The sequence below is a fragment of the Diorhabda sublineata genome, chromosome 10 (assembly GCF_026230105.1).
Source record: "Diorhabda sublineata isolate icDioSubl1.1 chromosome 10, icDioSubl1.1, whole genome shotgun sequence".
Lineage (NCBI taxonomy): Eukaryota > Metazoa > Arthropoda > Insecta > Coleoptera > Chrysomelidae > Diorhabda > Diorhabda sublineata.
In genome coordinates, this window is record NC_079483.1 from 7,814,584 (window position 1) to 7,829,432 (window position 14,849).

The window sequence follows — 14,849 nt, forward strand, 5'->3', positions numbered from 1 at the left end:
TTCAACATCACTCGATTTTTATTCAAGTTTTCTTTAATTTTCATCGATATCCATCGATTTTCACCGATTTTCGTGAATCTCCACTGGATTTTCCATGATGGTCGTTGACTTTCTTTAGTTTTGTGTGAATTTCATTGTTGCCTGTTGAATTTTCTCCATTTTCTTATCAATTTTTCGTAATTTCTATTGATTTTTCTTCCTTTTTTTCATTGATTTTCACCAATTTTCAATATTTTCTACAAAATTTTGATTGGTTATTGTCAAATTTCTTGACTTTTCTGCGTTTTCGTAGCTCTCCATCGATTTTCCTTCATTATCTCATCAATTTTTTCCAATATTCATCGATTTTTCTTCATGTTTTCATTAATTTCTATCAATATCCATTGATTTTACCGATTTTTATCAATTTCCACTTAATTTTCCATGATTTTTGTTGACTTTCTTAAGTTTTGTGCGAATTTCATTGTTTCCTGTTGAATTTTCTTATTATTTTCTGTAATATCCATGAATTTTTCTTCATTTTTACATTAATTTACACGGATGTTCATTGATTTTCATCGATTTTCAATGTTTTCCACTAAATTTTGATTGGTTTTCGTTAGATTTCTTTCTAAGATCTCTTAGTTTTCTGCGGTTTACATTCCTCTCAATTGATTTTCTTTCATTTTCTCATTAATTTTTGTAATAATGATCAATTTTTCTTTCATGTTTTCATTCATTATCATCGATATCCATTGATTTTCACCGATTTTGATTGGTTTTCGTCAGCTTTCTTGAGTTTTCTGCGGTTTTCCTCCATTTTCTCATTAATTTTTTGCAATATTGATCGATTTTTCTTCATGTTTCCACTAATTTCCATAAATATCCATTGATTGTACCGATTTTCATCAATTTCCACTCAGTTTTCATTAGTTTTTATTGGTTGTCTTGAATTTTCCGCGGTTTTCATTGCTCTACATCGTATTTTATTCATGTTATCAATAATTTTTTCAATATTAATCGATTTTTCTTCTTTTTTTTATCAATTTTCATCAATATCCATTGATTTTCACCGATTTTCTCTGTTTTCCATTAAATTATTATCAGTTTTTATTGATTTTCTAGGAAATTTTCATAAATCATTGTTGATTTTCTCTATTTTCGTGCGAATTTCATTGCTTTCCATTGATTTTTCTTCATTTTCTCATTGATTTTATTCAATATTGATTGATTTCTACCAATTTTCTCCAATAACCATCGATTTTGTTGGTCTAATCGGTTTCATCTATACTAATCGATTTTTACCATTCATTTTCACTAATTTCCTATGATTTTGATCGATTTTCATTTATTTCCACTAGATTTTCATTGGCCTCTACTGATTTTCATTTATTTTTTTCAACTCTAATTGATCTTATAGATTCCTATCATTTTCAGAGATTTTCTTTGCTCCATATTAATTTTTATTCATTTTAATTATTTTTCATTCATCACTCAGTATTTCCATTAATTTTCATTCATTATTTCCTTTCATTTTCATCAACATCAACGACTTTCCAAGATACGTGATACGTATGTTTAAATAAAATATTCTATAATTATTTTTTGGTGGAATGGTTTCTTATACATTTTAAATTAAACCAAATAAACAAGCGACGTTGCCTACTATACTAAATATTCATTGAATTAATTGAAAAACTGATTATTTTTCTCATATTCAGACCAATAGGTGCGGACTTACAATCTGGAGATTTCATAACAGAAACATGGTTCATGGCTCTTTTAATCAGCATGGTTTCTGTTATGATCCTCCTATTCGGAGCTATGATAATCGTAAGAAGGCGACAAATGTTATCGAAAAAGAATTTAACTCCGAGTAGATCGAACGGCGCAGTACTGGCAACACCGTTAGACGTCAAACACGAACCACCACTTTGGTTGAATAAAGAGAATTTGCCTGAATATTCCACCAACACTCTCCCGGATTATTCGAAATTAACCCCACGCAGTTTCAAGAAAAATGATTACTTACTGAATGGGTAAATGCTAAATTATTTATTTTTTTTTTAAAGGTATTTAATAAGTGATTTGTTTTTAGTATAAATCCTTACGGTAGCGTTAATTTACGATCTAATCCTTTGAACCACGCCGAATTTCCTCGTCCCGATAATCTACAATATAGTTCGGAAAAATGTTACCCCGTGACTGGTAGAAAATTTGACGATTATTTGAATATGCAAATTCAAGAATACGCCAGTCCGAATGTCGAATCTAAAGTAGCAGATTATGCGGAAGTCAACTCGAACTTAACAGCCAACATCGAAGCCGTTTCACCAGCTCCTTATGCCACAACCACTCTCGTAGGGAAACGAAGCGTAAGTTACACTCACCCTGTATACATGTTTTATATATTTATTTTTTTCCGTTTATAGCAATGGAATAATTTCAATACGGACGTCGACGACGAATGTCCATATCCGTCAGCGAACGGAGGCTATTACAACAGAAAAGTTTATTCGGATTCGTATTTTTCCCCTATTCAAACCCTGAGGAGGAACCGGAACGGGAAGAAACTCGAACAAAATCCACCGGACATTGTTTCACCATCTAGTTCGACAGGTAATTGGAACGTCAATGACAAATTACGAAACCTAACCTAACTTCACTCACCAATAACATAACCTAACATAACCTAACCCAACCTAGATTCACCTAACCTAATCTAACCTAACCTAACTTCACCTAAACTAACCTAACCTAATATAACAATAACCTAACCTAACTTCACATTACCTAACCTAACTTAACCTCACTCAACAATACCATAACCTAACATAACCTAACCTAACCTAGCTTCACCTAACCTAACCTAATTTCACCTAACCTAACTTAACTTGACCTAACCTAATATAACAATAACCTAACCTAACTTCACATTACCTAACCTAACTTAACCTCACTCAACAATACCATAACCTAACATAACCTAACCTAACCTAGCTTCACCTAACCTAACCTAATTTCACCTAACCTAACTTAACTTGACCTAACCTAACTTCACCTAAACTTGACTAACCTAACCTAACTTAACCCCACTTACCAATAGCATAACCTAACTTAACTTGACTTAACCTGATAGAACAATAACCTAACCTAACTTCACCTAAACTTGACTAACCTAACCTAACTTAACCTCGCTTACCAATAACATAACCTAACTTAACTCGACCTAACCTAATATAATAATAACATAACCTAACCTAACTTTACCAAACAATAACAAAACTTAACTTAACCTGGCAAAAGCTAAACTAACATAAGTTTAATTCAAATTTTCCCAATTTAACTTCACCTAAATGAACTTATTGATAACCTAAAATAATTTAACGTAACCTAAACTCACATTACTTAACTTAACGTAACCTTATTTAACCTAACCTCAACAATATCGTTGACCTAATCTATCATAACATAACCTAACATGCGAAAATAAAAACCTAACCTAAAATAATCTTATAAAAAAATATAACCTAACCTCAAAAATAATAATAACTTAAAGTATTAGTTTAAATCAGGGAAGACGAGAAATTATATCTCGTCGAGTTTGTTGGAGAAAAGAAAAACAATATAAAATTATTTCCCTGAAAAAATTCTTTTTTTTAATACTTTTTCCATAGGTTTAGAGAAAAAATTCCGAAGTTTGTATCATTGTAATATCTTTTTTTTGAAAGTTCCTTAACGAAAATGGCACAAAATAAATGAAGCCGGACCTGTCTTTCTTTTTATAAATATAATTTTTTTGGTCTACTATAAAGGAGGCCATTGAACTTGAAATAATGGATTTAATAATAAAATTACAACTGGGCAACGACGTAAAACACCTAATATGTAAACTAAAACTAAACTAACAGTAAAAAATGAAGTACTAAAATCTAAGTTGTGGCAACGCTGTCAAACAACGAAATTCGTAACTATTTTAAAGAATGTATACAAGTTAATATTCTCTTTTATACAGATATATAATTCTGTATAATTAAAATTTGTTATACGATTCTAGGTCAACCCGTATACGCTCGAGTAGGACCGCCGGGATTATCTTGGCGAAACGACGTGCCATCTATGAGTAGTTTTACGCCGCACAAACAAGTCTACCATCACGGATCTAGTAGATCGGAACCGGGAAATATCTAATTTTTTTTATCATTTAAAGCAATTTTGTCAAAAATCTTACTATAAATCAAATATGGTAAATCTGGTATTAAATGTTTTTACTTCCATATTTAGACTCGGTCGCGCGGAGCGATTCCTACTTTACCGACGTGAGGCGCGGCAAATACAAAATTAAATAAATACGACGCTTCATACGTCTACCAATTTCAAGAAGTTCAAAATGTTAATTTTTATCATGAAACGTTAATATTTGACAAAATTGTTGTTGGAAAGACTGATTTTTTCATGTTTTTTTTTTATTTTCTGATTCTTTTAGGTCTAATTTACTTATTAAATCTAGTCATGTTCTTGTTACGAAACTATGAAATTGTATAATAAACAACTTGTTCGTCCAACACGCATAACTTTAAGTATTTCTAGTAAAATAAAATTCAGTTTTTTTCACTAAAAATAGTCTAATCTACATCGTTTAATCAAATTGTTTTTCTTTAATAATTTGTTTTCAAATATATAATTTTGTTTTCATAAGAATTTGAATTCAAAATATTTCGTATTAAAAGAAAACTTTCAATTATGGCAACACTGTTTATCGCAGTGAATAAGATAATGAATCGTTATAGAACTTCAAGGTGCTATTAAATATAGAGGTGGGAACTTCTACTTACATTTATGGCACTATAAATAACTATTTCTATAGGTTTCTATGTTTTTTTTCATTTTCTTCCATATTCATTGAATTTGCTCCAGTTTCTGATCTCATTGATTTTTATAAGGTTATCATTTGCTTTTACTGTATTTTCTTATGAATTTTCTTCAATATCTATAGATTTTGCTTCAGTTTTTCATCAATTTTCATCAATCTTCATTGATTTTTATAAGATTTTCATCAACTTGTTAAGTTTTCTGCCGTTTTCATGGTTTTTCTAGATTTTCTCGTCAATTGTCTCCAATATTCATAGATTTTGTTACAGTTTTTCATAAATTTTCCTCGAACTCCATTAATTTCCTCCAGATTTTCATTCACCTATCAAATTTTTTGCGATTTTTCACTATATTTCCATTAATTATCTCCAATTTTCGTAGTTTTTTTTATTTCCATAAACATTATTTCATCCGTATTTATTTTAAACAATTTCCATCGATCCTCATTCATTATTCTCATTAATTTCCTTTCATATTTTCATGAATATGAATAACTTCCAAAGATAGATAAATTTAAACGAATTTTTTTACACAAGTTGAATTTAGATTTTAAAAACTGTTATTTTTAAACTCTTTTAGAAATAAAAAGAATTCCCATCTCTATCATTCACAGATACTCGAAATAAATCTACTTACAGTTTCCTGCTCTAACTTCAAAAAATAAACCTTTGTGCTACAACGTGTAGATGGCGTTACTATTATAATGAAGGCTATTTTAGTGAACAAAAGAATATACGTTAAGGAATTATGTAGATAATATTTAGTGGTATTATTTTTAATCTGGTCATTTATTTTGTACGCCTAAATGATTTCAGTATCTGGTGTTTTTCGGCGCTAATTGAAAAACCCCTGTAGAGTAATTCGTCAATTGTTATACTTGACGTGATTTAAAAGATAAACTGATTTCTAGTTTTTATATTATGGTGTACAAATAACATATCAAGCCTAGAATTTATGTGATTTGTAAAAATATATTTAAGGTAAACATTTAGAAAGAGTGTTGCGACTTTTTTTTGGTATATGAATATGAAAAATTGATTGCAACGAAGATATTCGAAAATTTTCAGTACATTCTAAATATTTGTTAAATTTTAATGGGAGCATGTCGAAATTATGTAATAAATGTTTTTTGACATAAACCAATCAACAGGTATCACCTTTTTAATGAATGTAATAAAAGCGTTACCTTTTCTTATGTTATAAATCTACAAAATACAGTTACTTAACCTTGGCCTCACTACTATATAAAATGGCTACTGCTACTTAATTGTGTGAGTTAATATTTTCACGACATTATAAATATCATAGTACCCTTTTTTAATTCATTTACAAAAATGAAATTAGCATTAATTTTTTGTTTTTTAAATTTACGCATTTTTTCTAACAAGGCCGAAAACAGATTTGATAACAGTACGTTTATTACCGACACATGTACTCTTAGTCATAATGAATCTGAATTTAATTCATTGAAAATGACAGCAATCAGAAGAGTTCAATATGAATAGAACCTAATTTAATGCTATCTCTTTCTAACATTATGAGATTATATCAAGGCATCCAAAAGTACTTAGGTCATTAGAAAAGGATAGAATGTGTAAAGTTTTGTTGTAGATCTATTCGATTGAATTTATTTTATACTTTTATATGACGTTTGGAAATTAGTTTAAATAATAACAAATGTTTAGATTGTTGTAAATTGAAAGAATTTCATCGATAAAGTAAAACAATACTTTTTCTATCGCATTTTAATAAGGAATATGTAAAAAATGTAAATTCTGTAATGATTAGATAATAGAAAATGTAAATTTCGCATTGCTGTCTTCCTGTGTTTCAAACTATTTCATATTACCATTGATTTATAAACGCCAAAAATGAAGTAGCCATAATATTAGTATTAAAAATAGCTAAATTAAATAAATATCAATGCATCAATGTATTATTTCTTTTTTTTTGTATGAGAACTAATTTTTTTGGAAAAAAATATGTATCAATTTTTTTTTGGAATCTATGTTAGTCTGGTAATATCCCCATGATATTTTTATAACAAAAAATCATGTGCCATCTTAATTATGTGTAATTACGTAAAACAGTAACTATATACCTATGTACAGTTATGAATAAAAAATTGTATACACTCAGTTTTATTATTTTAACCCCTTTTTGCATCTTTATACAGCATTCAAAGCAAATTTTAACCACGGAAATATCAAAAACAATCGAGTTATAGAAGGTGTTTTGTAAAGAAATACTTAAATTATCGACTAAAATTGAAATTACACAACATTGTGGTTTCACAAAATGGCGGCTAAGTGAGCAGATGCAACGCATATAATGTAGTAAAATTAAATTCAATATAGAATCTTGTGGATTTATAATTGAATTTGTAATATAACTGATGGCTAATTCAGCTTAGGAATTACAAATAATTTCATCTATATCTCTAATCTCATCTATATTTTGATGCTGCCATTATGGTAAACAATGAGGTCGTCTATAACGTCAGAAGATCGCAAATATTTGTTATATTTTAATTAATTATTATAAAATCAATATCATCAGGACTCAATTAAACAGAAGACGATATTTTAAATGATAATTTTATAATTAATTTTCTCTTTCACTTGAAGCCACCTAGCGGGTATGTCATTAGTATAGGAGACCTTACACTATTAAAACCATATATAATTATAACAACTATAAATATATGAACGAAAATTATATAATAAGCCATTTTTGGAATAAAAACACAAGAGAATTAATTTTTTTCGTCCAAACATGAATAATATTTGCATCTAATCAAAATATTTGCAAAACTTGAAATCGGATAGGTTTTTAAGCCAAATTTGAAAAAATGGGTTTTGATTTTTCTATACGAAGAAGAGATAAACTATTTCGCAAGTAGTTTTTTATAAGAAAAAGTATTTTCAACTAAATTTCAACAAAAATTTTCATCGGAATAAAAATGAAACAAATATCTACATTTTAATTATAAAGATAATTTATAGAAACTTACCTTAAAAATTCTAATTAACAAACACTAATTAATACGCCTAGTATACAGGTAAAAATAGATAACAAACAAATATGTCAACCATTATTTTATACAGAATGTCCTTTTATACAGTAAATAAATTGAAAAATATTATTGTTACACAAAATTGTGCATCATATACGAGGAAATATAAAACTTATAAAACTCGAAACATTGTTATTACATACGAGGTATGTACAAAAGTAGTAGACACTTTTACAGTATCGAAAAAATAAACAGTTTTATGATAAACAGAGGAAATGCAACAATGTACAAAAGGGATTGGATACAAAATTACTAACAAACTACATACGAGGGTCGCTACGGAAGTTATAGATATGACAATTCTGATGTAAATATGTCAAATCTGACATTGACATCACAAAAATTGACATTTTCAGAAAACTGATATTGCAAAATCGTCATGTGACATAATTACATATATCGCGAATGATAATGGACGTACTGTATAATAGATCGTTATTTTAATTAAAAAAAAGTCAGTTGTAGGCAATAAAAACAAAAAAAAATTGCAGATAATGCATTCTACTTATAGGACGTACTCATGGTAATTTGCATATTATCATTAAGTCACTGATAGCTTATCAGGGTATATAGTGTGTCGTATCAGGTAAAAAAATACCTTTACACATAAAAATAAATAAATAAAATTTGTATATCTCTTTTTATTTTACATTTAAATGTATATGTGAATAGAAAAAGAAAAATAACTTCCGGTCTATTTAAAAATGTTCAAACTATTTGAAATACTTTGCCTTACGTGTCATTGTAACGTCGGCAATCATTGTGAAAGTTAGGTAAGTATACATTTTTTTTAATTTATAATTATTGATTACTTCGTGTTTTTTACTATTTTTCAGAATTATATAAATAAAAAGTACTGTTTGAAACGAATTTATTTTATTTCAATTCTATATTCTACATACAATACGTAAATCTATCAAAATTACCACAATAATTATCAAATTATTTAAATTGGAAAACAGTCATAAACGAAATCACCTTGTACATAAGGTAAATTTCTATACTCCTCTCTTAATAATAAAATTTATAACCGTTTCAACTTACTTGCTCCTTGCGAATAAATTTGATTGAATGAATTCAGTTTGTTCGTGTGGCTCAAGTCAGGAAAAGTCGGTTTCAACTACAACTAATGAATTTTAGTGATATTAAAACAATTTAAACTCACTTTAAATACAATATATAACACAAAAACACCACTTTGAAATAGTTCATTTACATATAAGTTTAGATAACTTTTTCACCTCTCCCTGTATTATAAATTATCGAAAGATTTAAGTAATAACATCGACACTATTAGATCTTTTTGTACTATATTGTTACACAATAACACAAATAAATTATTACTGTTAATATTTCATATCTAGTTAATAATAAAATAAAACTTAATTCTGAATAAATTTGTTTTTTATTTTATTAATTGACGTAACGCCATTTTGCACAATTTTGACACTTCAAATGTACATCATAGATAAATTAAAAAAGATAGAGTTGTGAAGGTAATAGAAAGATGTAATAATTTCACTATCTATACTATAATTAGTTACTTTAGGTAATATTTCTAATTATTTAAACATATAATGTTGATTTATTATTACTTTATTCGTTATTTAACAATTGTTTTATAAAAGGTAGGAAACAAACACGCGTCAATATTAAAAATTTTCTAAAACTACAATCATATATTAGATAAATCACCTGATTGGGGAACAGCGAATAAAAATCATGTTGTGTTTCCGATATAAATATTTTAAATATACATTTCCATTACTTTCATTACATTTACTAATAAACATGTGTGTTTTAATATCAATAGAGTATTTTTATATCTGGAAGCTAAAAAGTATAAAATATCAAAACGCATTTACCATATGTCTATGATCTGATTGCTTTAATCAGTGAGCGTTTACGATCAGATCACGACTTGACATATAAACTTAACCCCGAATTTTAACACTTAAAACTTAATAGTCGTACATGAATTGTTTATGTTACAATTACTTAGACCAAAATTACGTGTATCAATAAAGATTCTCGTAAACAAAATGAACGAAGTAAAAGAAATTCGAAATATTTCAGAAGGTTTAGCAAATATTAAAACTAGTGGAAAAGTATTTTATAATCCCGTACAGGAATTCAATCGAGATTTAAGGTATTTATAATGCGAAATAAAAGTTATTCACAGTAATGTGAAAAAGAACTATTAGTATTTCAGTCATATCTACATTTGCTAAAGAATATTTTATTGAAAAAAAAGGTAAAGAAAAAGAATTTGTTTTGAATCCTAACGAATTTGAAATTAGAACAGCCGGTGATAAATACGAAGATGGTTTGTATATTTTGGAAGCTTTATCAGCTACAGGTTTGAGAAGTATTAGATACGCCAAAGAAATACCGGGTGTTCGAGAAATCGTAGCCAACGATTTTTCTGCGAAAGCAGTGGAAGATATTAAAAATAACGTTCGATTTAATGACATTGAGCATTTAGTGACGCCAAATCATGAAGATGCAACGTAAGTACACAAAACTTCGTTTTTTTTCAGCAAGAATTGTTTTGAACGAAAATTTCAGAATTTTAATGTACCAACATAGAAAACATGATCGATTCGACGTTATCGACTTGGACCCGTACGGTTGCCCGTCGATGTTTTTAGATTCGGCAGTACAAGCCGTCAATGAAGGCGGTTTACTACTAGTTACCGCCACCGATATGGCGGTTTTAGCTGGTAATTCTCCTGAAACTTGCTATTCCAAATACGGCGCCATTTCCATTAAAACAAAAAGTTGCCATGAAGTAGCCTTGCGGATACTATTGCAGTGCATAGAATCCCACGCCAACCGTTACGGTAGATATATTGTACCATTATTATCGTTATCCGCCGATTTTTACATAAGGGTGTTCGTTAGGGTCTATTCTGGAGCTCACAAATGTAAATATTCGACTAGGTGAGTATTTTCGTTGTGTATGAGGGTCGTTGGTAAAATTTTCAAATCTGATCGTGAATATGACTAAGTGAAAGTTAGCAGAAACTGTGGATGTATTTAAAAAAACTCGTTTTTGAATGATTTCAATGAAAAATTAAGAATGGAAAAGTTGCACATGAGTTACGTCCTTTATTTGCACCATATTCTCCTGATTTAATTCCCAGTGACTTTTTTTATCTAATAATCTGTTTAGTACAGTAACGGATTCCTTATACGATTATTTATGGTTTTATTATAATTTATACGGGGTGGGATTCAATAATTTAACATTTTTTGTAATTGTTCAATTGACCAATCCTTGTACATTATAAAGATGATGAATATTTTACGAATTGAATATTTTCTTCACTAAAAACAACTCTAGAAAAGTTCCAAAGTAAGTTATACAGGGTGGGTTTCAATAGTTTATCGTTTTTTGTAATTTTTCAATTGACCACTCCTTGTACATTATGAAAATCATAAATATTTCAGGAATTGAATATTTTCTACTCTGAAAACAAATTTCTAGAAAAAATTTTTGTTCCAAAATAAGTTTAAGGGGTGGGTTTCAATAGTTTATCGTTTGTTGTAAAGTTTCAATTGACCATTCCTTGTATATTATGAATATCATAAAAATTTCACGATTTAATCATTTTTTTTTTTCACTAAAAACAATTTCTGTAAAAAAATTTCTTTTAAAATAAGTTACACAGGTTGGTTTCAAATAATAATTAAATTACTACTTGTTTATAATAATAATCAAATGATCGTTTCCTGTATAATTTAAATATCATAAAAATTTTACGGTTGGGATGTAAAAATCAATATTTTTCTCAATAAAAACATTTTCTACAAAAAGTTTGCTTTCAAATTAAGTTATACGAGGTTGGGTTCAAATATTGTCAAATGACTGTTCCCTGTATATTATGATTTCACAGATAAATAAAAAAATGTCATTCAATTTGATTAAAAAAAAAATTGATTATACGGGGTAGGTTCAAATTATATTTTTATCATATTTTAAGTTTTCAAATGATCGCTCCCCGTATATATATATATATATATATATATATATATATATATATATATATATATATATATATATATATATATATATATATAGATTTTCATGTTCTAAATTAAAAATCGTCACTTCATTTATTAAAATGAATTACTATTCGTGTTTTTTTCAAAAAATGAATGTACGGGGTACGTTCAAATGATATTTTTATTACTTTTCGGGTTTTCAAATGACTGCTGCCCGTATATAATATATATTTTTTCGAGATATTCAAGCCCCAAATAAAAAAAATGGTCATTTCATTTGACCACTGACCACTTTTGATCAAATTTCCCACAAATTATGTAAAATGAAGTATACGAGGTGGGTTCAAATAATAATAAATTGATTGTTCCCTGTATATTATCAATTTTAAAAAATTTCACGATTCATTTAAGAAACGTTTATTTAATTTATCGCAAAAATTCACTACAAATAACTTTTTTTTTTCTATCTGTCATTTTTACGTTTAGATCGGAAATTTTCAATTCGACCCTTTTGTATCGTAATATAAATTTCCTTTCAGTAAATTGTCTCATGTGTACCAATGTACCGGTTGCGACAGTTTCACCCTTCAACCCTTAGGTATAATTAAAATGAACGACAAAAACGTCAAGTTCAAAATACCTACCGGACCGCCGGTTTCCCATAAATGCGAACATTGTGGACAACCTCATCACGTAAATAGATTTTTTTAAAATTTGTTTGGCGAGATTATCCAATTTTTGATTATTCCAGATCGGCGGTCCGATTTGGTCGGCCCCTTTACATTCCCCGGAATTCGTACGACAAGTTTTAGACGAGGTTCGTGACAATTTTGGTACGATACGTCGAATACAGGGCGTTCTAAATGTCATTCAAGAAGAATTAATCGACACTCCCCTGTATTATACTTTAGAAAAATTGTGCGGCACCATACACGTGGAACAGCCTCAAATGATGTCGATCAGGTGGGGTTAATTTTCATTTGACGCAATTAAAAGTGATAAAATGTTGGAATTTATTCAAGGTCAGCCATTTTGAATGCAGGATATAGGGTATCCTTCACCCATATGAATCCTACCTCTATAAAAACAGACGCTCCCACCAAAGTAAGTACTTGATATAATAATTTATTTTACAGGTTCCTATTTTGATTTTTTTATGCGTTGTGTTCCTGCCTCGCCCCTTTTTCTATTACAAGGGTAGTACCAAAAGTTGCAGCTCGTAATTACACTTTTTTCTACTATTTTCCCCATAATCACCTTTTTATTCTTCCCCATGTCTTTTCTATACATTTATGATTATTTTCTTGTTTTAACTCCCCCTTTTGTTCCTATTCAACCATTTTTTGTACTACAAGGGTTGTACCAGAAGTTCTGGCTCAAAGTTTCACATTTTTCCACTGTTTCCTCCAATAATTTCCATTTTATTCTTCTATACGTCTTCTTTATAAATTCTTGATTATTTCCTTAAAATTTTGAGTGTACTTTTCTCCTTTTCCGCCATTTTCTATGCTACAGTACCAGAAGTTCTAAATCAAAATGTCACTATTTCCTTCCAATAATCTACATTTTATTCATGTCTCAGTCTTGATACATTTCTGGTTATTTTATTGAAGTTTCACACTCAACTGTGTCTCTCATTTCTCATGTATTTTGTGCTACAGGGGTTGTACGATTCATTGCAACTCAGTTTTTGTACAGTTTTAATTAAATATCCAGGTAATTTGGGATATAATGAGATGTTGGGAAAAAACTCGCCCGGCTTCGAAAAAAAGACTCATAGAAGGTTCCCCTGCATTTTGTATCCTATCGAAAGAACCGGAGAAGGAATATTCGTTTAAACTGCATCCAGCGGCTAATCCGGAATCAAAAAAATTGAGATTAGTGAGGTTTCAAGAGAATCCTTTACCACATTGGGGACCGGGATTTAAAAATACCGCGATGTACGTATATAATCGGAATTTTCGGGAATCGTTTGTATGGTTTTGAATTACAGGATAGGTGATCAAAAAATCTTGAAGAGTCAAAGGAACCAGGGGAAGAGGAAAAAAGAAGGAGCCGATTGTATGGAACCGAAAGAAAAAAAATGATTTTTTGTAACTTTATAGTAATAAATTTGAAAGTTTAATATTTAATTATGTTTTATTTTCATCAAATATCAACCCTAATTTAATAAATATAATAAAAAGTTCAAAAAAAGTGTTTAATTTTACCTTGTTTTAATCCCAGAATCCAGTAAATACATTCACTTTATATTTCACTAATTTTAGTAGAGAAAAACTATAAACATTCATTATAATTACGGAATTTTATAAATAAACTTGTATTATCACCAAAACGACAAGGGAAAACAATAAAACACTTAAATTCGTACACTATAAACACAATTTTGAATATTTTCATCAACATATAATTGACATTAAATAAATGTCAATTGCTTACGGTAACTGATCGAAGTGATCATATTATCTAGATCCTTCCGATACCATAGAATTAATACAATGTCGATACTAGTATAAAAAATTAATAAGATGAGTTTATTTACTTTTTTTCTATGTAATATCTGTACATACATCTAAACCGATTTCGCTAATTATTTTGTTATTCCTTGAAGTACGAGAATGGTTTTTACGTAGAAAAAAATGTGAAATATTGCATGAACACAATTTGTTTTAATAGTGTCATCTATGAACGAAATACAATACTAAAAGTTATAACTTCGATTCACGTAATAATTACCTTTACTGTTACTTTTACTACCGTTTACCAGATGGCACTGCAATTCATAATTCAGTTTTCCACTAAATTTCATGATTTGAAGTAATTAAGGTTGCATATTCAGTAGATGGTGTAACAATACTTTGTCATAGATGAATTTGGGTTAATAATTGAATTAATATCGTCAATTCTTTTTTTA

At 28.7% G+C, this 14,849-nt stretch overlaps 2 protein-coding genes across 2 annotated transcripts in view; both read left to right on the forward strand.

The window, feature by feature from the left end:
* The window catches only part of LOC130449523 (roundabout homolog 1-like), a 113,297-nt gene extending 106,312 nt beyond the window's left edge, over positions 1-6,985 (forward strand). Inside the window, exons 8-11 of the mRNA XM_056787403.1 lie at positions 1,701-2,018; positions 2,078-2,354; positions 2,412-2,598; positions 4,037-6,985. Of these exons, the coding sequence (XP_056643381.1) occupies positions 1,701-2,018; positions 2,078-2,354; positions 2,412-2,598; positions 4,037-4,170 (916 nt within the window). The 3' untranslated portion in view covers positions 4,171-6,985. The remainder of the gene's footprint in view (positions 1-1,700; positions 2,019-2,077; positions 2,355-2,411; positions 2,599-4,036) is intronic.
* Positions 6,986-9,838: 2,853 nt separating this feature from the next.
* On the forward strand, positions 9,839-14,071 carry LOC130449522 (tRNA (guanine(26)-N(2))-dimethyltransferase). The gene is made up of 8 exons (XM_056787402.1): positions 9,839-10,076; positions 10,132-10,437; positions 10,496-10,870; positions 12,475-12,628; positions 12,687-12,898; positions 12,958-13,039; positions 13,652-13,875; positions 13,929-14,071. Exons 1-8 carry the CDS (start codon positions 9,913-9,915, stop codon positions 14,020-14,022), a joined length of 1,611 nt encoding a protein of 536 aa, XP_056643380.1. The 5' UTR covers positions 9,839-9,912; the 3' UTR covers positions 14,023-14,071.
* The last annotated feature ends 778 nt before the right edge of the window (positions 14,072-14,849 follow it).

Coding starts and splice junctions, on each gene's coding strand:
- LOC130449522 (XM_056787402.1), top strand. CDS start 9,913: ATGTTACAATTACTTAGACCAAAATTACGTGTATCAATAAAGATTCTC. Junction 12,899..12,957: donor CCTCAAATGATGTCGATCAG/GTGGGGTTAATT, acceptor AATTTATTCAAG/GTCAGCCATTTTGAATGCAG. Junction 13,876..13,928: donor GGATTTAAAAATACCGCGAT/GTACGTATATAA, acceptor TTTGAATTACAG/GATAGGTGATCAAAAAATCT.